This window comes from Sinocyclocheilus rhinocerous, unplaced genomic scaffold (assembly GCF_001515625.1).
Source record: "Sinocyclocheilus rhinocerous isolate Xijiao unplaced genomic scaffold, SAMN03320098_v1.1 scaffold461, whole genome shotgun sequence".
In the NCBI taxonomy this organism is placed as follows: Eukaryota; Metazoa; Chordata; class Actinopteri; order Cypriniformes; family Cyprinidae; genus Sinocyclocheilus; species Sinocyclocheilus rhinocerous.
In genome coordinates this window covers 927,456-951,926 of record NW_015624123.1, presented here as the reverse complement: position 1 = coordinate 951,926, position 24,471 = coordinate 927,456, and the positions used below count along the sequence as shown (strand labels likewise).

At 36.1% G+C, this 24,471-nt stretch overlaps 1 protein-coding gene across 3 annotated transcripts; it reads right to left on the bottom strand.

Annotated features, from left to right (window-relative positions):
* Window positions 1-413: 413 nt before the first annotated feature.
* LOC107737916 (MAGUK p55 subfamily member 3-like) lies at window positions 414-23,098 on the bottom strand. 3 transcript variants are annotated; one of them, XM_016549559.1, is made up of 20 exons: window positions 23,005-23,098; window positions 16,871-16,926; window positions 16,659-16,777; window positions 16,399-16,476; window positions 15,395-15,475; window positions 15,178-15,315; window positions 14,570-14,651; window positions 13,959-14,044; window positions 13,022-13,096; window positions 12,706-12,902; window positions 11,733-11,797; window positions 11,237-11,257; window positions 8,213-8,254; window positions 4,989-5,054; window positions 3,823-3,984; window positions 3,086-3,166; window positions 2,510-2,603; window positions 2,287-2,395; window positions 1,201-1,329; window positions 414-868 (listed from the first exon to the last, which is right to left on the bottom strand). In XM_016549559.1, the coding sequence occupies exons 2-20, from the start codon at window positions 16,905-16,907 to the stop codon at window positions 689-691; spliced, it is 1,842 nt and encodes a 613-aa protein (XP_016405045.1). In that variant the 5' UTR covers window positions 16,908-16,926; window positions 23,005-23,098; the 3' UTR covers window positions 414-688. The 3 variants fall into 3 exon arrangements, with proteins under 3 accessions (XP_016405045.1, XP_016405052.1, XP_016405060.1); XM_016549566.1 differs by lacking the exon at window positions 4,989-5,054; XM_016549574.1 differs by lacking the exons at window positions 4,989-5,054; window positions 8,213-8,254.
* Between the last annotated feature and the right edge of the window lie 1,373 nt (window positions 23,099-24,471).

The following is a 24,471-nucleotide window of genomic DNA, read 5'->3' as shown; positions in this document are numbered from 1 at the left end:
AACGTTGATCAATCGTGCTCTTCAAAAAAGAACTTGATTTCTGTGATTAAATTACACAACAAAGTCCGACAGGCAACACTTGATGAAATTAAAACTTCAAATAATCTCAAACTGAAGTCGTTACGGTTGCTAAACGAGTCTCTGCATGGGTGTGCGTGGGAACAGCTTGATGTGCATTGGTGAAAAATTTACAGTCCAACCTGCAAATTTCCCACTTGCTCTGGCCAGATGTGCAATTCAGGAAGAACAATGCTGTTGCTATGGTAACCACTTTCCACAGCCTTTTAATACCAAAGGTCAATGCCTTTCTGATAATATAATCTGACACCGGAAGTATTGCTTTAGTGAACAGTCTATTGAAACTCTTTAAATAACCTGAAAGGAAGCCACAAAATATCAAAAAAACAAACGTCATGAAATAACAAGCCAAATAATAAATACCTAATGTCTTTCAAGAATAAATGAGATCATTCATGCCAAAATAAGTGCTTATGTTCCTGCATGTCTCAGCCTGAAAACCAAATCTGTAATAAGACAGACACCCTTCAAGTGTCTTATTTGGTCTCTTTATGCCTCCTCTTAAAGATGGTGGACCGTTTAAAGAAGCCAAGCCCAGTGCAGTCCAACCGGAAGAAAAGAAGCTATCGGAGGAAATGTAGGTCAACAGTCTGAAAAGAAAGCTGAGGTCCTAGGCTTTGGCCCAGCTCACAGGAACCCAGAAGGTCTCCCGCTCCAGTCTCTCCAGGATGCTACGTAGTTCTGCGCAGGCACTGGCAGTGTCCTCTTTAATCAGGACCCGATCCACTAGGTGACCGTACTGTTGATCTGTCTGCTGCGCCGACAGATGCATTTCCTGCAGGTCCTCCTCCTGAAAGATGAGGAGATGAGAGAGTGTAGTAGGGCATGAATATTTATAGTGAGAATGAAATGAAAGAGATGTCAGTAGATGTGTGCAAAAATATATAGCAATCAAGCTAGCGATACTGTGTCTGTAGATTCTGTGATTTTCCCATAAATTTTGCAAGTGAGACAAACCTTAAGATGATTTTTAAAGCCAGACAGTCTCTGCAATTTTATTCCAATTATTATGAAATGACACAATTTCAAGGCTGATTTTTTGAGAGGCTGGAAGAATTGTCATTGATCAGTGACACGGGCTTTCTTGAGAGCCGAGCGATGTAAACCTGTGATCAGACTCACTGTTATTCGCCCATGTTCACCTCCTCCTGGCGAAGTGGCGGCACTGCGGCGTCTGCGACTCTCTGGGATTCGTGGTTTTACGAAAATGACATAAGGCTTAAATTCAGCTGTCCGTAGGGCCTTCAGAGCCTGTAGCGGGACAAACAACAGAACCAGTAATGTGGAGAGGTAAATGACACTATCTACCTACACTGCTGTTCAAATTTGAGGTAAGTAAGAAATAAATACTCTTATTCAGCAAGAACGCATTAAATCAGTGATCAAAAATAATTTTAGTCATTTACAATGTTAAAAAAGATTTCTATTTTAAAGAAACGCTGTTGTTTTGTTCTATTTTTAATTGCTTTCTATTCTATTTGGTTTCTATTAATCAAAGAATCCTGAACAAAAGAATCAGTTTCCACAAAAAAATATTAAGAACCAAGAGTTGTCGATAATTTCACCAGTGATAATAAGAAATGCTTCTTGAGCACCAAATCAGCCTATCATCCTATCTTTTGTTCTGACTCTTTCATAACCTTTTCTTCATAATGAGGTTTGACATTAAAAACATATAATCTATAGGGTTTCACAAAGAGTTTTTCTCTTAAATAGTCTTAACCCAGTTGCAATGAACTTTACAAGTGCACCTACAGAATCACATAATAAATAAACGATGTCTGTATGCCCTGATAAACTTTAAGTTCAGTTTAAGCCAGTAGCAGTAAAATCTCACATTAAAAATGTATGAGAGCAAGTGTTAGGTAAATTGCCTCCCATGATCATAAGAAGGATTCTTGCCATTGGGGGTAAAGTACTGCATGTGGTCTTGCACAACTAATATTCTTGTTGCAATAGACAAGTAGCTCCACCTGAAGGTGAAACTTGTCAGTACATATCAGCACTGGAGAACGACTTCCTTTTAGCTATGCATTGTAAGTGATGCATAAAAAATTGCAAATAAAACTAAAACAAAAAAAAAACATCAGACATTTGCTTTTGTGCATAATTCAAAAGAATAGTTTGCTGTTTTCATGTAAGTTATAAATGAGAGTGTTTACAGTAATTCTTGAATCAACACCCTGGGCAAAATCTGCTGTAATTTACCTCGGGCTGTACATCTACCAGACACATCTTGTTCTTGGCTTGAACAGAGCGGATGGCCTCTATACTGGTCCCATACAGATTCTCTTTATACTCCCCATACTCTATAAATCTACAGACAAACGATTCAAGTCAGGGTATGACAATAGGGCAATATATTGGCTGGATAAAACTTGTGTAGTAGAAGAGAAGCAGTACAAGAGGAACACATTACAGTGGGACTCACTTGTCATTCTGTGCATCTGCATCAAACACCTGTTTAGTCACAAAGTGGTACTCCACTCCCTCCTTCTCGTGGCTCTTTTTGGGCCGTGTGGTGTCTGTGATGGAGAATAGAGAGCCAAAGATGTCATATGGATTGAAGGGATGGTGATTTATATACCCCTGTGTACCTATAAACCTACAGTATGTAACTTTCTTTGTGTGAAACACAAAAGAAAAATTCCAAAGACTTCCATGTGATTATGGACTGAAGCTTTCAAGTGTTCAAGAATGATAAAGACATAAAGTGGTTTATATGTGCTTTTGTATTTTTTTTTTTTTTTTAAGCCTGCCAGCTCCAGTCCTACTTCACTTTCATTATATAAAAAATGGTCAGAAGTATACATCAGAAATTCACATTTTGTGTCATATGTCAAGAATATGACAATTTGTGGTGACTTTAAAGTTCACAGATCATTTCTGAAGTCTGAAACACTGGAAAGTTTCAGTGTTCAAGGTCTGAACTGCGTGTGTGTAATTCTGCTAGTGTATTTATCAGAAAGCTCCTTTTATTTTGCTTAGGAAATGAGGCAAGACCTACGGGGCACAGCCACAGCGTAGCGATGGGGATTTTCTGCTATCACTTTTTGCTTCAGCTCATTGATACGTGCTCCCAGAGAACCTGTGTAAAGATAGGCAGCAAGTTCAAATGATTACATATATAGTAGCTTATTTACTTAAAGTGCGGTGTACAAGAAAAAACTACAGAAAATGACTGAGATCGCAGATATATTCTGAAGCTGAACCATTATTGCCACTAGAGGTCAGTGTATCTTCATAATGTGGGATTCAACGAACCGGGTTGGCAAACATCTTAGATCAGTTATAGGCACTTATTTATTTATGGAAGGTATTGTGCATTTCTGGTTTCGTTTTTTTTAATGATATGTTTTAAGCACTTTAATGATAATACCAGATTTGGTAATTAGGCAAAATTTTTAGGCACATATTTCCTGGAATTAACAAGTATGATGAAATTGTCATCATAAACCAGCTAGTTTCATTGTTCTAGCTGCCAAGTGTTGCAAGTCTTATTTATAATTATGCCTAATAAGACATAATGTCATTGCTTTGTTGATGATTTGTACTGTCTAATATTGTGAGGACTTAGACAACCACTGTGCCTTCGATTTATATATTTACACTATATTTCAGTTAATCAGTGGGTTGTTTGTTGCAACAAAATTACACAATGCACAATTTACACAGTAGGCTATAAAAAACACTGAACTGTAGATGTAATGTTATGCTTTATACAGTATATATACAGTATCTTACCAATGAGAACTACTAATCGGGGTCTCTCATTGGGCTTCTGCTGGTAGCGTGTCACTTCTTCATAGGTCAGGAATTCGGTGTCATTCTGGTCAGAAACACTGGCCTCTCCTGAAGAACCACGACGATCCTTCCGACTTAAACGGAAACTTCTCCTTAAACCGGCTGAGACAGAGTCAAGAAAGCAGGTCACGAATCTAAATTCATTATTTATTACATGACAAGAAAAAACAATCAAGATTAATAGTTTATGTATTTTCACTACCATTCAAAGGTTTTGAATCAGTAATGTTTTTAAAAGAAGAGTCTTAATCTTACCCAAGGCTGCATTTATTTGAACAAAAATACAGTTTTCAATTTTCTATATATTTTAAAATGTAATTTATTCCTACCATGATAAAGCCAGAAAGCATTCTAATATGCCAATTTGCTGCTCAAGAAACAGCTGCACTTCATAATGTTTTTTGTGGAAACTACATTTTTCCAATAAATTTTTTTTTTATTAATTGAAACTTTTTTTTTTTTTATGGAAATCTTTTTTAACATTGAATGTCTTTACTGTCACTTTCAACTGAATGCATCCTTGCTGAATAAAGGTATTTTCTTCTAAAAAATAAATACAAATCTTGTTGACCCAAACATTTGAATGGTAGTGTGTATTTATTGTATATACAGAAGTTATTATAGTTAAATTTTATTTATTCTCCATTCAGTGGAGAATCCAACCTCATAGTGCATTTAATACCGTTATGAATTAAGAAAGACAAAAAGTGCAACCATAATTTAAAATGAAGTGTTGAAATTCTGTAGTCAACATTTACTCTCTTGAAACTCTTAAGCACTTTTATTTGTATAGAAATAATAAAGACAATGTCATAACCTAACCAGTAACCCAGAAATTTCCACAGTAGTCAACATTTGAAGTGGATCAAAAAAGTTAATCAAAGTTGTCCTAAGACAAGAACACATTTTGTTTTAGGACAACTTTGATGAAAGGTTTTGATCCACTTCAAATGTTGACTAGTGTAGTTTCAACTCCAGTGCAACCCCTGTAGCATAACTCTAAACTTCACCTCTATCAGTATTGTTATAAGAAATGGTGTGTGTTATTTTTCAGGACATGGAGGGTTAATGTGTGGGAAGCTGTGTGGGAAGATCGAGGACTGTACCTGAGTAAAACTCCCAGGAAAACACCTGGCCACAGGAGGGAGCCACTGCATTACACTTCGAAGACACTACAATGCGCATTAGACCACCTCACACTTGTGCACAAGCCACACCCTGCCCTCAACAACTGACCCAAAATCAGCTTTGCATTTCATACAGTCACTCCTGAGGTCATTTATAACTGACCATGAGTTAAATCCTGCATCAGCATTACCCCAAAAGTCGGCCTGCATGGAATCTGCACACTTTCTCACAATTCCTGTAACGTTTGTGAGGGGAAGTCTGCAGCATGCAATGAATTTAAATATTTATAAGTATAGTAAAATGTTTTAAATGGAAAAGAAAGAGGAGAACACTTACTGGCAGTTGAAAGCAACAACAAATTATCCAAAATATTTAATAAGTTGCAAACAGGGGATATGCAAAAATGTTTTAAATGACAGATATTCGAGTTCTGCCGAAATTTACACGTTTTACAGATTCCATGCTGTCAGTAAGTCTGACTTCTAGACTTTCCCACTGTCATCTTTAGCACTTCCCGGTATTATTATCAATATCAGATGATTAAAATGATTCTCGGTCAGTCGCTAAGGCTGAGAGTTGCCATCACGCACATTAGCTATCACACACTTGACTCAGTGAGTGAGTGCACAGCCAATCGTGCAGGGTGGAATGTGCAGAGTGTCCAATAGAAGGGCAGCAGCCTGACAGTGGCTCTGGGGTGAGTGGGGTTTTTAGGGATGGAGGACTAAATAAAGCAGAAGGCAGCAAAGGAATACATTCACACAGAGACTGGGCAAGGGAAAGTGCTACATGCCAGAGTGGAGGAAGATTATTCTCAAGGTAAATTATTAATTATTCTCACCTAGTTTCAACATGAACTGAGATTTGGTCACATCTGAACAAGAGGAAAAGTCCCACTAAGACTCACACTGATTGCATATTCGCAGACGCCGTCCCCGTTGTTGCATTATCAACATTGAAATATTATTATCATTTAAAATAATTGTTTTCTATTTGAAAATGTTTTATAATGTAATTTATTCCTGTGATAGTAAAGCTGAATTTTCAGTTTCATTACTCCAGCCCTCAGTGTCACATGACCCTTCAGAAATCATTCTAACATGATTTGCTGCTCAAGAAACACTTTTTATTATAATTATCAATGCTGAATAAAGTTTTGCTGCTTAATATTTACATTATTTTCAAGACTCTTTGATGAATAGAAAGTTTAAAAAAGCATTTATTTAAAATAAAAATCTTTTGAAAAATATGCTGCCAATTTAATGCATCCTTTTAAAAGTATACATTTATTTAAAAAAAAAAAAAATTGCTGACCCCAAACTTTTGAATAGAAGTGCATATCCCCAGTTACATATTTGTCTATTAATTATATATACTTGTAATAACATTTGGATTTCCATGGGCAGAAATGCACAATAGTAATTTTGCCAAGCAAGCAGCAAGAGAATAGGGCGCAATCTATAATAAGCCGAATGTAGATTAAAAGGAGGCATAATTGCGGTAATTTAAATAATCACTGCACATGCTATTTCAGCGTAATTATCACTTGGGAAAAAATGAATAAATTACAGGGGGTTAGTGAACAAAAAAGTTTCTGTGCTGAAAATTTGCTTCAGTGTTTCAAATATCATAGCAATACTTATTCACGCCACCCACAGAAAGTCACAGTATCTAAACTTGGACAAAACTCATCTTCACAGATCATAAGAAAGAGACTTCTAGGGTCAGAGAGAAAGTGAAGATATGCAGATGAAAAGCTGTCAGCTTGTTGGTCGTCCCTACTGACACAGATTTCTACAGCTGCTACACATTGTGAAAATAGCGTGATAGCCTGTGAATGAAATATCTAACACTATATGAACTGAATATCACTTCCTTTTCTTCGCTCTTTTAACAGCTCCTCAAATTAGCACCCATTAACTAATGAGACTTGAAACATGCCAGACATGTTGCTAACAGTTTTAACTCAGAGGCATGACAAACTCTGTCTCTCTTCTTATTATCAGGGTATGTGAGTGGTGCAGAGCATGATTTTGCCTAGAGCAATGAATGTTTTATTTGTAAGTTGGCACATTGATGTTCTCATTCCATCCAAATCCACTCCAATATCTCTCCATCATGGACATAACGCACAGCTATATTTGAGCATCAATTCTCATCAAGTGCAAAACAGTAATTATGGGCTATTAGCAAAAATAAAATAAATAAATAAAATCTATACTGATACAATAATATATCAATTATATTATTTTAAATTAATTTTGTAATAATGTATTTTATTATCAGAAAAGCACTCATCAAAATGACAAAATGTTTTGTGAAAACTAATGACAAAAATGGGACAAGTGAAAAACGTGTGTGAAATTGATCATTTGTTGGTAATTCTGCCCTTCTTCGCCATTGTGTACTCTACATACATCTATTTTCCTCACAACGATACAAAAACTGCACTTATTTCACGTACAGTACATAAACTACCAGTCAAAAAATTTGGAAAAATTACGATTTTTTAAAAATGTTTTTGAAAGATATGCTCACCAAGGCTGCATTTATTTGATTAAAAATACAGTAAAACAAGTACTATTGTGAAATATTATTACAATATAAAATAACTGTGTTCTAATTGAAAATATTTTAAATTGTAATTTATTCCTGTGATTTCAAAGCTGAATTTTCAGCATCGTTTCTCCAGTCTTCAGTGTCACACAATCCTTTTTTTTTTTCTTCTTCCAGGATTTTTGATTAATAAAAAGTTCAAAAGAACAGCATTTATTTGAAAGAGAAATCTTTTGTAACATTATAAATGTAACTTTTGATTCATTTAATGCACTCTTGCTGAATAAAAGGAGCTGGAGTGGAGTGATTACTGAGGGGAAATTGCTGTCGTTTTGCTCCACTCACATACTCTTTCTATTACTATACTAAATCAAAGGCGTAAACAAAAATAGCAACCAGGTTCCACTTTCTCTTCCAAAGGCATCAATGCACCACTGCAAACACTGTTTTCTCACAGTGAAAGATTCTGACTGACCTAAAATTCCCTTCGTGCTGCCAAATAACCCCCCAATCCGGCCTCCCCTCATCAAGGGCTCGGCCATAGCTCTTGGCACAGAGGCAGGCAGCAATAGAAGCTCACTCAGGCAGAAGGTTAGAGTTAGCAGGCACTGGGTACAGGAGTGGGCAATGGCATGCAGGTTCTCACCTATGTACTGTCCATTGAAATAGCCCTCACAGTCACAGTCTTCTGTAGGGAGGCAAGCAGGGAGAGAGGGAGTGAGCAGAGGAGACCAGGAGAGAGGAAGGAGGGCTGCAGAACTACAGTTACACAAGCAGGTTCAACAGTTAGGCGGGCAGGCGGATGGACGGCAGGTATTTCAGCAGTCTGTGGCGGCCGTGGCCAACCGAGGGGTTTGTTATTTGCCAGGAAGAAAATGATGGTGTGATAGTGTATAAATGTTAGGATTCACTTGTGTGGTTGAGCGGGACTCAAAGGAAACAATGAGTGTTTCTAACCTACAGTAAATGGGAAAAGAGGCCCTTAGATTGAAAAAGATCATGAGAAAAGGTGATAAAGATTAAAAACAAACTAATCGAATATAACATCACCTGAGAGCTATAGACATTATATGGAAGAAAACGAAAAATATTTGTAGGTGGTGTACTCAGTAATTTTGTGTTTCTCTTGTACTGGCCAAAATGCCCGTTGTACTGGAATTATACTGCCTCTTAATGTAGTATTATGCAAAAGCAAGAGGTGTCAATTACTGATGCCATTGTAAAATATGTTGATCTCAACATGACACCCATGAGGTGGTTAGCTACAGTTGAAACAGTTTGGGGCCAGTAAGATTTATTTTTATTGTTATTTACTTTTATTCAGTAAGGATGCATTAAATCGATTAAAAGTGACAATGAAGACATTTATAAAGTTACAAAAGATATAAATGCTGTTTAATGCTGTTAAACGTTCTATTTAGCAGTCCTAAAAGATAATGTAGGCTATCAAGGTTTTCACAAAAATATTGAACTGTGCAGCCTTTTTTTCACATTGATAATAATACAAAATGTTTCTTGAGCAGCAAATCAGCATATTCGAATGATTTCTAAAGGATCATGTGACACTGAAGACTGCTTTAGTGAGTGACACTAATTAATAACTGCTGAAAATTCAGCTTTGTGTCACGGGAATAAATTTAATTATACATTTTAAAATATATTCAAATAGAAAACAGTTATTTTAAATGGTAATAATATTTCACATTGTATTTATTTTATTTATTTGTTTTTTTTTTACTGTATTTTTGATCAAATAAGTGCACCCTTGGTGAGCATAATAGACTTCAAAAACATAAAGAAATCTTACCGACTCCAAAAGTTTGAACAGTAGTGAATAGATAGTTTTTTTAGGCTACTGATGTTACTAGAGTCTTCATCTCATGTCAGTGTACATGATTATAAACCATTTATTTTAGTATAAAGCATAACTATTACTGAGTGCACCTTTAAGAAGAGAATAGAAAAAGGATAGAAGGAGAAAGAGTTGAAGTGATGTTTGAGATCTCAGAGCATTAGTTGACAGTGTAGTAAGGAAGGACTTGATAAGAGAAAAGATGGGAAATGGAATAATGTCAGAAAAAAAAGATATGTTTTTTTTTATCTGTTTTGAACCTCTACTGTAATATGTTATTGCTACCGCAGATCTGTTTTGATAGTTCTTGAAAAAGAAGAAGAATGTACAGCACTTTCCACTAGGGTACAAAATAGGACCTGACCTGAGTTATACACAAGGGATTTATGAATGTTTGGATATGTTTTAAACAAAATGAAATGAAATCTTACTTTTTATATAATGAAGTGATTCAAGAAGGTCAACACCTCTAAGGTGAGAAAGGGGCCAAAATTTGTATTAAACTAGTGACTTGTCATGCTGGGTTAATTTTATATGAGATTATACATTTTGTGAGATTTGATCCTATAATGCTTTGCCAAAAGTTTGAACAGTAGTGAATAGATAGTTTTTTTAGGCTACTGATGTTACTAGAGTCTTCATCTCATGTCAGTGTACATGATTATAAACCATTTATTTTAGTATAAAGCATAACTATTACTGAGTGCACCTTTAAGAAGAGAATAGAAAAAGGATAGAAGGAGAAAGAGTTGAAGTGATGTTTGAGATCTCAGAGCATTAGTTGACAGTGTAGTAAGGAAGGACTTGATAAGAGAAAAGATGGGAAATGGAATAATGTCAGAAAAAAAAGATATGTTTTTTTTTATCTGTTTTGAACCTCTACTGTAATATGTTATTGCTACCGCAGATCTGTTTTGATAGTTCTTGAAAAAGAAGAAGAATGTACAGCACTTTCCACTAGGGTACAAAATAGGACCTGACCTGAGTTATACACAAGGGATTTATGAATGTTTGGATATGTTTTAAACAAAATGAAATGAAATCTTACTTTTTATATAATGAAGTGATTCAAGAAGGTCAACACCTCTAAGGTGAGAAAGGGGCCAAAATTTGTATTAAACTAGTGACTTGTCATGCTGGGTTAATTTTATATGAGATTATACATTTTGTGAGATTTGATCCTATAATGCTTTAAAAAAAAAAAAAAAGTAATGGACCATCAAAGTGTACCTTATTCCTGGAAAGTGTCATACATTGAAGCCTCTCTCTCAGTGAAAGTGTGTGTGTGTGTGTGTGTGTGTGTTTATAGTAGAACAGCAGTTGTCTCTTTCCAAGAATTAACATAGATTAGGTGACACACTGGCCTAATGTCCTAATCACCGTGGAACCAACATGTGTGTTGTGTGTATTTGAGGGTGAATGTGTGAACTCAGTGAAGTGATTCAAGAAGGTCAACACCTCTAAGGTGAGAAAGGGGCCAAAATTTGTATTAAACTAGTGACTTGTCATGCTGGGTTAATTTTATATGAGATTATACATTTTGTGAGATTTGATCCTATAATGCTTTAAAAAAAAAAAAAAAGTAATGGACCATCAAAGTGTACCTTATTCCTGGAAAGTGTCATACATTGAAGCCTCTCTCTCATTGAAAGTGTGTGTGTGTGTGTGTGTGTTTATAGTAGAACAGCAGTTGTCTCTTTCCAAGAATTAACATAGATTAGGTGACACACTGGCCTAATGTCCTAATCACCGTGGAACCAACATGTGTGTTGTGTGTATTTGAGGGTGAATGTGTGAACTCAGACCTTGAAGACCCACCTTTATCACATTCCTGGTCATCTGGTGTCAGCAGTAATCAAAAAAGGAAAATATATTATGACAAAAGAAGCCAAAACTGCAGACTTCATTTACTTGGAATGGGAAAACTGCTAAAACTGGCCCTGAGTTTATTTATTAAATAGAGCTTCATAAATTCCATCATTCCCACATCATGCAGTCCAAAGTGCGCCCAGCAGTGAAGACCCACATACAGATGGAGTAACAAAGGAAGAAGCAGAAGAGGAGGGGATATAAATTAATGCACATGATGAGAGTCTGTGAGAGCGAGTGTTGTCGCATGTTGCTGAACTGTAGATGTGTCTGTTCTCTAATCAGCTTTAGATTAGTGAACATGAAGCGCTTGGTTGGAGCCCAATAATCACCTGGCAACTTCACACAAGCACACACATCAGCAAATTATGCCTCCTGTTAGTCAACACTGATTAATAACTGAAGGGGTTTTCCGTAAGGAAGGAAGAATTACTGAAATACTCACAGACAGCTTTTTTTGGAGACTTGGAGCTTTGAAGGGAGCCCATTTTTATTCTGTAGGCTAACCGCCTGAGGGGAAAAACCATATGGGGAGAACTTCAAACAGTGCAAAAACATCAAATCTCTTGACAAAAATGTTTTGTACTAGTTTGACTTGATATTCCTGTCTCTGAAGCCATCAGATATACTATTGAGTGAGATCAAACAAATTCAACAGTGAGAAAGAAATACTCCCGTTCTTAGCATGAGAGTATATCCAGCTAAGATGCACCCTGCTGAGATAAAAGAGGTGACAAAAAGGCAGGCTGGCCCATCTATATCTAATAAAGCCTACAGGGAGAATAATTTAGAATTAATTTTATTGATTTAGAATAAAGGAAAACACAGCTTTGAGAGACTGTTTGCAATGGTGGAGCAGCCACACTGATCGTATAAACCTGATTCACAAAACATTTAATGGCGCTATTATGTACAAACATAAAACTGTCTTTTTAACACACTGAAGCTAATTTTGTAGTCATGCTGATATTGCAGATAATTGTTTTTTAACAAACCCAAGTTATCTTGTGTTAAAAAAAAATGCTTGCCGGGGTTGGAAAATAACCAAAGAAGCATGCTTTATTGGACTGAATGAGCACTTCAAATCATAAAAGTATATTTTAAAAAAACTGTACTTTCATTATAATATTATAATGAAATAATTTCATAATTTCATTATGATATTATAATATTAATGACATTAAAGGTCACTTCAGTGTATTTAAAGATCATTTTTTAAAGGTGTACCTTGTAATAATGTCAAGTTCTACTTTAAAGAACATTTTAAATCATCCTGTTTGGTCACACTTTATTTTATGATCCAATTCTCGCTATTAAAAAACCATTAACTATGACTTTTGCCTCAATAAACTCCTAATTTGATGTGTTGACTAGCTTTGAGGTAGTAGGGTGTGTGTTTTATGGATGTTTTGTCCCACCTCTCCTGAAACTGTTTGGATGGGACGAGTCCTGCACGCAGGTTGCAGTCTGCCACTCTCTTGGCCTGCCACCACGTCTGATCATCCTGACTGACCACCTGCAGGATGTCTCCTCGTTTAAACGGAAGCCCTGCCTCCTGACACGGTGTGGCTTTGTCCTCCAATGGAGTGTAATCAAACAGCGCCCGCATGTAGACCTGAAGAAAACACATGGTATGAACGAGATGTAAATTCAGTGAACAAGGCAAAAACTGGAGAGATGCTGGACTGATTACTGATAAATTACAATGTTTTATCCCATTTTATAGTCAATTACCTTGCTCTCTTTCAGCTTGTCCTCCTCTCGGATTGCTGGGATGATCTTCAGTGTGATAGAGCCTTGTGACTGAGACTAAGAAAAAATAAAACAGTTCAATTACTTCTGTTATTCTGACAATAAACATAAATGATTATGGTATGGTTTTATTAGGATTAATAGTTTTTTGTTTGTTTGCTTGTTTGGAAAAAAATAATTATATGATATGGCAATTAATTAACTATTCTAATTAATCAATATTTCAAATAAAAAAAAAAACAAATTAAAATAATATAACTATATTAATAATAATAATATTAATAATATAAATTTGTTTACATAGACATACAGACAGATTTTTTTTTAAATATCTTCTTTTATGTTCTACAAAAGAACAACAATCATACAGGAGGACAAGAACAAAAGTAGAAAGACATGATGTCAGTAAATGATTTGCATTTCTGTGTGAATTATCCCTTTAAAGGGGTCATATGATGCGATTAAAATTTTTCCTTTCTCTTTGAAGTGTTACAAGCTCTTGGTGCATAAAGAAGATCTGTAAAGTTGCAAAGACCAAAGTCTCAAATCCAAAGAGATATTCTTTATAACACGCTTGAGGTATTCGGCCAATCACAATGCATTGGATAGCTGGCCAATCAGAGCACACCTCGTTTTTCAGACCGATGAGCTTTGTAAAAATCGACGCGTTTCAGAAAGGCGGGGCATAGAGGAGAAACAATAATGTACAGTATTCGGATAATAATGTGTGTTTTTTTTACTTTAAACCGCATAAACACATTTCATTACACCAAATACACAAAATAATGTTCTTTTTAGCAACATCATATGACCCCTTTAAGGCATTGTGTCAAGCTTAAAATGCTTTTATGATTTGGATTTTTTTTTAAATTAAATTATGCCAAATGAATGTGGAGAAGGTCCAGGAGAGAAGTATTACCAGCAGTTGACTGATCTCATCTGGTCCCTTGTGCATTACAGAGCTGCCGTTGACCTCTCTCAGTTCATCACCGACATGCACCAGACCTGTGGAGAGAGGAGGGCTACCTGATTTACAGATTCACTACCACATGTTCAAGCTGTAACTGCTGTGTGTAATAATACACTTTATAGGCATAGTTCAATGATTTTTTTAATGACAAAAAGATAATTCCCACCACACACACACACATCATATACCCATGGCAACAGCTGTGGTCAGGTGGTTAGTGAGTCTGTTTGATTCCCTTGATTGGGTCTCTGGAGACTCTCTTTGACCACGCAGATGGGCAGCAGACAGAGTGTCATTGCAGCAGACAGGAGGTAAAAATAACCATATCTAGCACATTCAGTAGAGGTGCAGGGATATTCAGACACTTCAATGGGTTTAGAGATGAATATAGGACCTTTGAAGACTGCACTGGTTTTCCATTAATATACTCAGTGGTAATTGAAAAAGATTTTCAGGAGAATATTTGGTAAAATAGCTTTCCATTACGATTATTATGGATTTCAGCATAGGGTAAAATGAGGCCGCAAGATTGAAGACAAATTGTTTGAAGTGTCACTCACCACTCCTGTCTGCAGCCCCTCCTTTCATGATCCGAGCCACAATCACAGCCCCTGTGGACTCATCCCGCCGAATAGTGGCACCCTGAGAGACAGACACAGACAAAGAGAAAAGAACTGCAGAGAAACACCAAACAACAATGACCTAAACAATGATGGTGCTGATAGATCCAATTGTTTTGAATCTTGTTAAACTTTTCTTTTAAAAAAACAAGTCTTCATATTTAGTGACCCAAAACGTATTTGGACACTTTTCACACTTACAGCGTATTCATTTTCTTGCATCATTTGCATTCCTACATGTTGTTCAAGTCAGTTTTGTTATTTGCTTATTAAAACAAAAAAAAAACTTAAATTACTAAATAATTACTAAAACTGACAATAAATAAATATATAAAAATATAAAAAATAATAATAATAATAATAAAATGACAAAAGTACAAAAGAATACTAAAACTACAACAAAAAAGACTACCAAAAAAAAAGCTTTTCAAAATATTACTAAACACTATAATAATATATAAATAATATAAAAAATAAAACTGGTTCAAGTGTCCTAATATTTTCAGGGTCACTGTATTTGTGCAACTTGCATTGTTTCTTTTTCTTACCAGTGGCTCTTTGTTTTTGACTAGGCGGACAATCTTGACAGACTCCTCGTCTAGCTCATCCTCAAAGTCATCGGGCAGAGGAGGCAGCACTGGGTCAAAGTTCTTCTGCGCCACCGTGTCGTGCACTGACAAAACCGCCTACCAAGCAGGAGGGATATGAGCTTCTAGATTTTGTTTTTGACTAAGTTATCATGAAGGTCTCACAACAAAAGTGTACCTGGAGATGTGGTGATGTCAGCAAATGTAGCAGCTCTTTTTCCTCAGCACTCATTGGTCCACTTTGCAGCTCCTCTGCCACCTACCAATCAGTGAGGGTAGACGAAATCAAAGCATTTAACAAGCTATAAAATAGCTTTATAATATTGTCAAATATAACACTTCACTACAGCTTACTACAACATTTTGAATCCAAGAACTGAAAAAAATATTATAAATCTTTACAGTTTATATACACTACAGGTCAAAAAAATTTGGAATAATTACAACCTTTATGTTTTTGAGACAAACATCTTATGCACAACAAGGCTGGATTTATTTGATCAACTAAGTAAACAAACAGACAGGCAGACAGAAATATTGTGAAATATTATTACAATTTAGTTCCAACTGTTTTAATCTATTTTAAAATGTAATTCATTCCTGTGAATTACTCTTCAGTGTGACATGATACTTTAGTAATCATTCTAATAAAAGGTATAATTCAAAATCTACTTAAATAGAAAACAACTATTTTAAATTATAATAATATTTCAAAATATTAATATCAAAATTATTTTAAAATTGTGATCAAATAATTGCATAAAAGGCTTCTTTCAAAAAATAAGTAATTATTCTAAACATTATAATATTAAATACAGGTTACTTATGTTTCACAATGTGGTACACTTTCTTTTTATCAATTGTTATTTATTAAATAAATGATTATTTTTATATTATTATTATAATATTATATTATTATTATATTATTTTTTTTTATAAAATAAAAAAGAAACTAGGGACATTGTCCCTGTAGTATGGCTAAATTAGAGTCACACATTCTTATACAATTTAATTAACTTTCTCAGTGAAGTGTAAGTTCTACTTTTGCTAAAGTTGCTGAGTCAAACGGTTTAGGGTTCCCTCATTCCCCCCAGATACCATTAACCTCTGTTCTCATATATTATTGTAAAACACCATTAATCTTGCCTATGGTGATGTGATATGACAGACTGCAGCACTTACATCTTCTGCCAGAGTGGAAGCACTGTGGAGAACTGGGGTGGGGCTCTGCCTTTCATACTGACGCAACTTCTCATGGATCTAGCAAATACAGGCACAATGCCCATACAGAGCTGAAGATGACTGGTCTCTTACACATTTCCAGCATACATTTAAAAAATAAGCTAAGGTAAATGATGCATGCTGTAAATAATTTATAATATATGATGCTGCATATATGAAGTGAATTCAATGCAAAACCTGCATTAATGACACACACACACCTTCATCAGGTAGCTGAGACTCCTCTCACTGAAGACATCCTTGAGGAAGACCATGTCCTCTTTGTGATTGGCATCTGGACGCAGCTGTGAGGTCAGCAGGGCAAGCGTCTCATGCAACCCTGCATGCAAACAGGAGATCAGTGAGTGTCAATACTGTTACTATATATATAGGCCTACATATGTGTTTTTGTGGGGGTGGACGTGCAGCGCACCTGCTCCTGCAGAGAGGACTGGCATGGCTTCTTTCATAGATCAGGAAGGGGTTGAGCTAAAAGAAATAATCATGATTACAGTACCCCAAGTACTGACATTTGCAACAGTAGCTTAAAGCAGGGGTCACCAGATTCGGGCATGTAGAGTTTAGCTCCAACCCCAAACACACCTGAACCAGCTAATCAAAGTCTTACTAGGTATAGGCCTACTTGAAACTTCCAGGCAGGTATGTTGAGGCAAGTTGGAGCTAAACTCGGCAGGACACCGGCCCTCCAAGACCAAGTTTGGTGACCCCTGACTTAAAGTCTAATCAGGCTTCATCATCTCGCGAGATGGCGTTAGTTTATTATAATTGTAGCGTTCGCGTGTTTACAGAAGGCATAGCGGACAAAACGCGAGCCGTGATGTTCAATTCGTGAACAAATGACTCGTATGAGCCGATTCTTTTTACTGAGTCAGTGAATCGTTCAGTACTGTAAATTAGTTTACTACTGACTCTCTGACTGAACCGCATGTTATTTTTAGGTCCGATTCGAACTGAGATTTCTGAGATGTGTCTACTAAATGACTGCCCTTACGAAAATTAACCATTGTTTTATTGTAGTACAAGTGTAGTAACCATCTTTTTTTTTTGGCGTATTACCATTTGTATAACCGCAGTTTTTCTACAAATACCATGGTTAAACTAGCAAAACCATGATTAATTTGTGGTTACCATGGTTTAACTATAGTAACCATGTTTTATTTTGTTTTTTTTGTTTGTAGTAAAACCATAGTTAATTTTCGTAAGGGTGTTCATATGACGTTGTAAAGATATTTCATAACAGATTTTTATTTAAATAAATTAGTAAAAATATTCTAAAACTAGCACAACCTCTGAACAACCTATTAAATTACCCTTTGTCAAGACAAGACAAGTTTGCAACTGCTACTGAATTTAATCAATACTGAAAAAGGCGGGGCATAGAGGAGAAACAATAATGTACAGTATGTGGAAAATAATGTGTTTTTTTTACTTTAAACCGCATAAACACATTTCATTACACCAAATACACAAAATAATGTTCTTTTTAGCAGCATCATATGACCCCTTTAAGCTGAATATTGACACTTGAATTTTCTGTAGAGCTGCTTATAATTGAATTAGATCTTAAAACATTAACACTGTTACCCATTTATTGATGTGAATCTGCTTTGAAACCGTCTGGATTGTATAGAGTGTAATATTGATAAATGTCCCAAAAACCAAATCGACCAGGGTGTCAGGATTGAGACACACAAAAACATGTCACAGATGACCAGAAATAAACTCACAAAGGCCCATGACACCAGTGGTTCACTAATTTTTTTATAATAATTACCTGTTAGTTCTCCGTTATGTTTTTTTTAATGTATTGTTCATCTACCATCTATCTCTCTTGCTGGTTTCCTCAAGGCTCTAGTAATCAGTTTAAATGCCTGCAGTAGATCAGTACATCAACATCCCATCACTTTTAAACATGTGACTTATATATCATATCGTTTTACCGAGTGTGCATTGCCTTATATGATTAACGAATATTCAGCCATGATAAAGTGTTAGAATAGAGGGGAGAGGGTGACTGGAAGAGATGAGTGATGCTGATCTGTGGGTGCCAAGAGGCCACAGCAGGAACACAAAGCTCAGAGTGCTGCCACAACTTCCTCTTTTACTCTAACTCTCCCTCACACACACTCTCCCAAAGCAATTCACAGATGCCATGCTTTCAGAGTGCCTAGTGAAACAGAAATAGCATTTCCACAAGCACTGATCCATCTAGAAATGAGGCGAGAGACAAAAAATAGAAACTGCTGCAGTTTCTCTTCCACGTAACACTCAACATAAGGAGTGTTGTAACATGGGGTGAGTTTTATCCATTGAACCAGTTAGAAATAAGCTGCAGTGGAGTTTCACACTTCACATAGACTGAGAGTCTAGAATGAATACTGATGGTGCTGATGTAGATGGATATGGACAGTTTTCTCTGTTCAGCATCGATGTGTTTAAATGTGCTATATTAATCAAATTTACTTATGTCAAGACTGAGCAATGAGGACAAATGAAGCAGAGGAAATTTTTGTTATTCTATGTATATGAAAAAGCTTGCTTATTTAGGAACCTGGGGGCGTATTACAGAAAGTTTCTTATCTTAGGTCATATGATGTTGCTAAAAAGAACATTATTTTGTGTATTTGGTGTAATGAAATGTGTTTATGCGGTTTAAGGTTAAAAAAACACATTATTTTCCACATACTGTACATTATTGTTTCTCCTCTATGCCCCGCCTTTCTGAAACGTGTTGATTTTTACAAAGCTCATCGGTCTGATAAGCAAGGTGTGCTGTGATTGGCTACCAAGAGCTTGTAACACTCCAAAGAGAAAGGAAAAATTTAAATCGTATCATATGACCCCTTTAAGATGTGATATGTTAAATTAGGATATTTCAGAAATTCGTATTACAGAAGCAAATCTATGGTGTAGACACAGTGTAAGGCATTAGTCACTTGCACTATAACCGGTAATGCTCCGTGACGCTTTGTTGGTCTCTGTAATGCTGGTTGCAGTTCCTGTGTTAACTGTAATATAATGTTGCGTGGCAGTCTGTAATTACTTATAAGTGTTTTGTCATCAAAATGTAACAGATATTCAGGGTCATATATATATATATATATATATATACACACTGTATAATTTGGCAAATCACAGATCGATTTACTCACTGTAAAAATAATTAAAAAAGGTGATGATATATAGCTGCAGGCACCTGTAATACCATAGAGCTGCATTCAATTCTCAGAATTATCAGGAGAGTGAATGTGAGAGATAAACTAATAATCCCATCATGGCTACCACAGACAGGAATCCACAATTACTTTTGCTTTAAAGGATGATGTCATTCCCACTTTATGCTGTTCTGGTAATGATGTAATTGGTAAAAGAGCTTAGTGGAAGCACTACACAGGGGCATATGAGGTGTGTTTTAAAAGGTTTTGTGTGTGTGTGTGTGTGTGTGTGAGAGAGAGAGAGAGAGAGAGAGAGTGTGAATGTTGGTATAAACAGCACAGCCAAGTTCATATTGAGAAAAAATAGGTTCTGGACTAGTGTTAGACAAACATTGAATAAATGATAAATCTACAGTCTATCAGTAGAGAAATTCCAGGTTTTTATGATTTTGGAAAGTAATTTATAAAATGAATTAAAATAATTTATTCCTAAAATACACACATTTTGTTTTGATACATTTAAGGATTATTTGATAAAAGGAAGTTCAGAAGAACATCTTTATTTAAAGTAGTCATTCTAAATGTCTTTACATGGTAACTTTTGACCAATTTAATATGTCCATGTTAAATAAAAGTATTAATTTCATTTTTTAATCACCCCATCCTGTTAAAATGGTATGTATAAATGATTTGTTCATGTATGTTATAGTAGTATTGCTGTATTTTATCAAGAATAATATCTTACGTAGAAAGCCAGTGCAGAGTTAATGTTGCATGGCTTGTTCATAAACCTAAAAAGACAAATATGAGCTTTGGCATGAAAGCATGAACACGTCATCATGTGTGCTATTTCTGTCCAGAACAGCTTAGAGCCCTTTTCAGTTTTGGCTTGGATCTAAGAAAACCACACACACACACACACACACACACACACACACAGACAGACAGACAGAGAGACAGAGAGAGAGAGAGATACTGACAAAGACCTCTCTGCAACCTTATTGGCTTTGAAGGTCTGTTTAGGTCAGGAAGTCTTCAGCAGATAGTGCATCTGTTTGGCCTTCCTAATTCGTGCGGATGTGTGCTGAATTTCAGAACATCAAATCCAATCTGTTTGTTAAAAACTTTAAGGGTGTATAAAACACATTTAATGTCGTTAGGTGATTGGTGCTGTCTGCCTGCCGCCTGGAGGATATTTACTCTCTGAGACTCTGAAGGGAACCAGAGCGAAATATGTAAACTATAGGGAAGCTTGTGTTTCTATAGGCCACCTGCACAGAGTTCATCCATTTGAATATGATTTAACATCTTGAAAATCATTTGAAAACAGTCCAGTTTCAACACACCTTTCACTCTAAACTTTAGATTCTTCTTATATTGAGCTAACTTTAAATGGAAATTGTGTAATTTTTGTAAAATACTTTCTCCAGTCCCTGTTTTAGGTTAATTCCTCTGAAAAGTGAAACACTGGCTCTGTTGCACCATCAAACAATTAAGCATTGTTTGAGCAGCAGTTTGACATGTCAGCTTCTTGCTTAACCAATGGTGTGAGTTCAGGACGGGACATTTCGTTTTTTTTCAACAGTGGAAGACAATTGCTTGACAAGTGCACATTTTTTGTGTTGACCTTTATTGATAAAACAGGAAAGTTGAATGGGATATACACCTTTCAAACGTTTAGGGCTGATTTGCTGCTCAAGAAACATTTCTTATTATTATCAATGTTGAAAACAGTTGTGATGCTTAATGTTTTTGTGAAAACCATGATACATGCTTTTATTCTTTGATGAATAGAAAGTTTTAAAAAACTTCATTTATTTGAAATAGAAATCTGTCGTAACATTATTAATGACTTTACTGTCACTTTTGGCCAATTTAATGCATCCTTGCTGAATAAATGAATTAATTCCTTTACAAAAAAATCTTACTGACCCCTAAAATAAATAAATTAGCAGTTAATAGTCATTCGCAGGTTGCAGGTTCACTTAAACGCTACAAACTTCCAGATTTGATTTTTTTGGGTCTGTAAGATAACTGACGGTATCTGTGACTGATGGGAAGGTTATTGCAAATAATCATAATGAGTTGTTTGCTTACACAGCTGAAAGCAGGTGGAGAGCTGCTTGGCATGGGATAAGGCTCCTTTAAACTGTTATAATGGCAGAGGGATTTCAATCAGGTTATCTAAGAAATGGATAGGTTTTCACAGACAGAGATAAAAGCATGTACAGGATTGTTAGAGGAGTTTTTATATCCCTCAAGATGAATTTTGATCCAGTACTGGTGATTAATCTGGGTAATGCATGTGAGGTCTGAAATAAACCTTCTCCTTGTGTCGAATAACTTCAAATAACTCAGTGTAACAAATTACGAATCAGTCCTCTATCTAGAACAGATTTTGATTCTGCATTTTAAAATACTAGTTATTGAAGTGAATTTTTTTTTTTTAATTTAATGTGGTTTTTTTATGTTTTCAAACATAATAATTTTAAGTCCAAGACTCCATTGGAAGTTTGCTCACAACCACTGATATCTCTATAATAATATTATACCAACAAATGTGACTTATTCTTTAGCACCTCTAAAGATAAAAGTGATGCATGTTGATGACACATTGAGAAAGATTTTATATTAGTGCCAAATGGGATTTATGAATAATAAGCTGACCCAGGGGTGAAAGGTCAGCTATCACACAGAATCGCCTTTTGTTAGAGATTAGAAAGACAGCAAGACATTTGTAGACATCTGTTTGAATGCTTTCCTGGACCATCTTCAAAACTTGCATTGATCTTAGAGGAATATATGTTGCCTGGAGGCTACATCATGTTAGAATCATTATTTTGCCAGCACAAAGTCATTAATAGTTTAAATGCCTGTTGTCATGAAGTGTTTTTTGTTTTGTGGTACAAGCAGCGTTTCTCTAACCCTGCACCCACTTCTAAACAGATCCAGACCATTAGAATTCAACTCGCAGTGACCTAATTCTGTTTCACTTACATTGTTGCAGGAACACAAGCACCTCAGACAAACAATGAACAAACTGATGGACTCTTACTATCAATAATGGAAACAGGTCGGCACGTTTTCTTCAGCACTGTTGTGAAAGCATCAGTACTTTCTCTTTCTCTCTGCTCAGATGCCTAATGCATCCTTACTCTCCCTCTCTCTCCGTTAGTCTTTCTCTTCCTCTGAATCTCTCTCTTCTCCATCTGCAGTGCAGTGCTGATTTGCACATATGCCACTGATTGGCTCAGAGAGAAAATAAAGACCCTCTAGATGAGATAATCACCAAAACACACACAATGATCTCGTGCAGTGCACGCTGGGCCTGGCTTTGTGTTTAGCTCTGGTATAATTAAGCAAATGAAGGTAATAGAAAGGAGCAGCCTACCTCTGACTCCGTCTTCCTCTCTTTTTTCTGTCTCTGGATCTGTCGTTCTCAGACGGTTGCCTTGCTGATTCTTTCACTGTGACTCTTCCTCCGGCTGCCGTCTGTCGCTTCTCTTTCTGTCTCTCTGTGGTTCTCGCTCTTCCACACACATACACAAACCCCCTCCCCTTTCCATCCTCCCTCCCGTCCTACCTCCTCCCCTTCTCTCCTCCGTTCATCCAGTATCCTCCAGCTTCTCTCTCTCTCTCTCTCTCTCTCTCTCTCTCTCTCCCTCTGCTGTCATTATGTCACCAGAGACAGAAGCAGGTGGGTGTTGTAAGACATGCAGGGGCCGTGTTGCTTCTAGTGGGCATCTCTTCCCCCTCCCACCCTCTGTGTCTTTTTTTCTCTCTTTAGATTATTGTGTTCACTTGAGCAGCTCTGAAAGCCTGAGCACTCATTCACTCACAGTCAGATGGAAGACATGGAGGTAGAGGCCCTCCCCATCCCCCTCCTCTCTCTTCCATGGGCATGCAATGTATTTACATGGGAGTGTATGTGAGATTGTTGCTGTTTCTTTGTTGTACATGTAGATGGATTAATCCACAGTCCAGAGCTGGGTTTAGTGTGGTCCTGAGCTGTAGTATGGGTTTCATCTTAGGTACAAAAAGGTTCAAAATATAAGACCTTATCAAAAATCAGATTTTTCTCAAATTAAACCTTAAATTAAACCTGAGCATGAACAGAAAGTTTTAGAATCCTCATCGTGTTTAAAAATATAGACAGACAGAGATTATTTTCTGTATTTTCACAGGAATTATTTCGCGTTGCGGTTTTTTGTGTTTGGAAATGTCCTTAAACTTTAGGGAATAGTTCACCAAAAATGTCATTTTTTTGTCATTTTTTACTCACCCTCATGCTGTTCCAAACCTGTATGAGTTTCATGTTGAACACAAAAGAAGATATTTTGAAGAACCAAACAGTTGTTGGTCCCCATTGACTTCCATAGGGAAAGAAATGGAAGTCAATGGGGACCAGCAACTGTTTTATTACCAGCATTCTTCAAAATATCTTCTTTATGTTCAACATAAGAAAGAAACTCGTACAGGTTTGGAAGGCTATGAGGGTGAGTAAAAGATGACAAAATGATAATTTTTGGGTGAACTATTCCTTAGGAAAAATACTGGCAATTTTTTGCTAGGATATTATTCGCTTTTTCTACTTTTTTTTTCTTACAGTGTAACTTGTAATGAAATATTGCATTGAATTTTAAAAAAGAAGCATTTTTTACAAGTAAGCCCACGGTATGTTTGAGCTCAGATATGAGTGATTAAACTAAGCCACCCGAAATGTTTTGACATGAACGTGTTATGATTATAACATGAATATACTAAATACAATGTGAATAAATTAAATACAAATGTGGATAGACTTGCTAGTAAATTTAAACATGAACTCTTAGATTAATAGCAGGCGTGTGTGTAACCC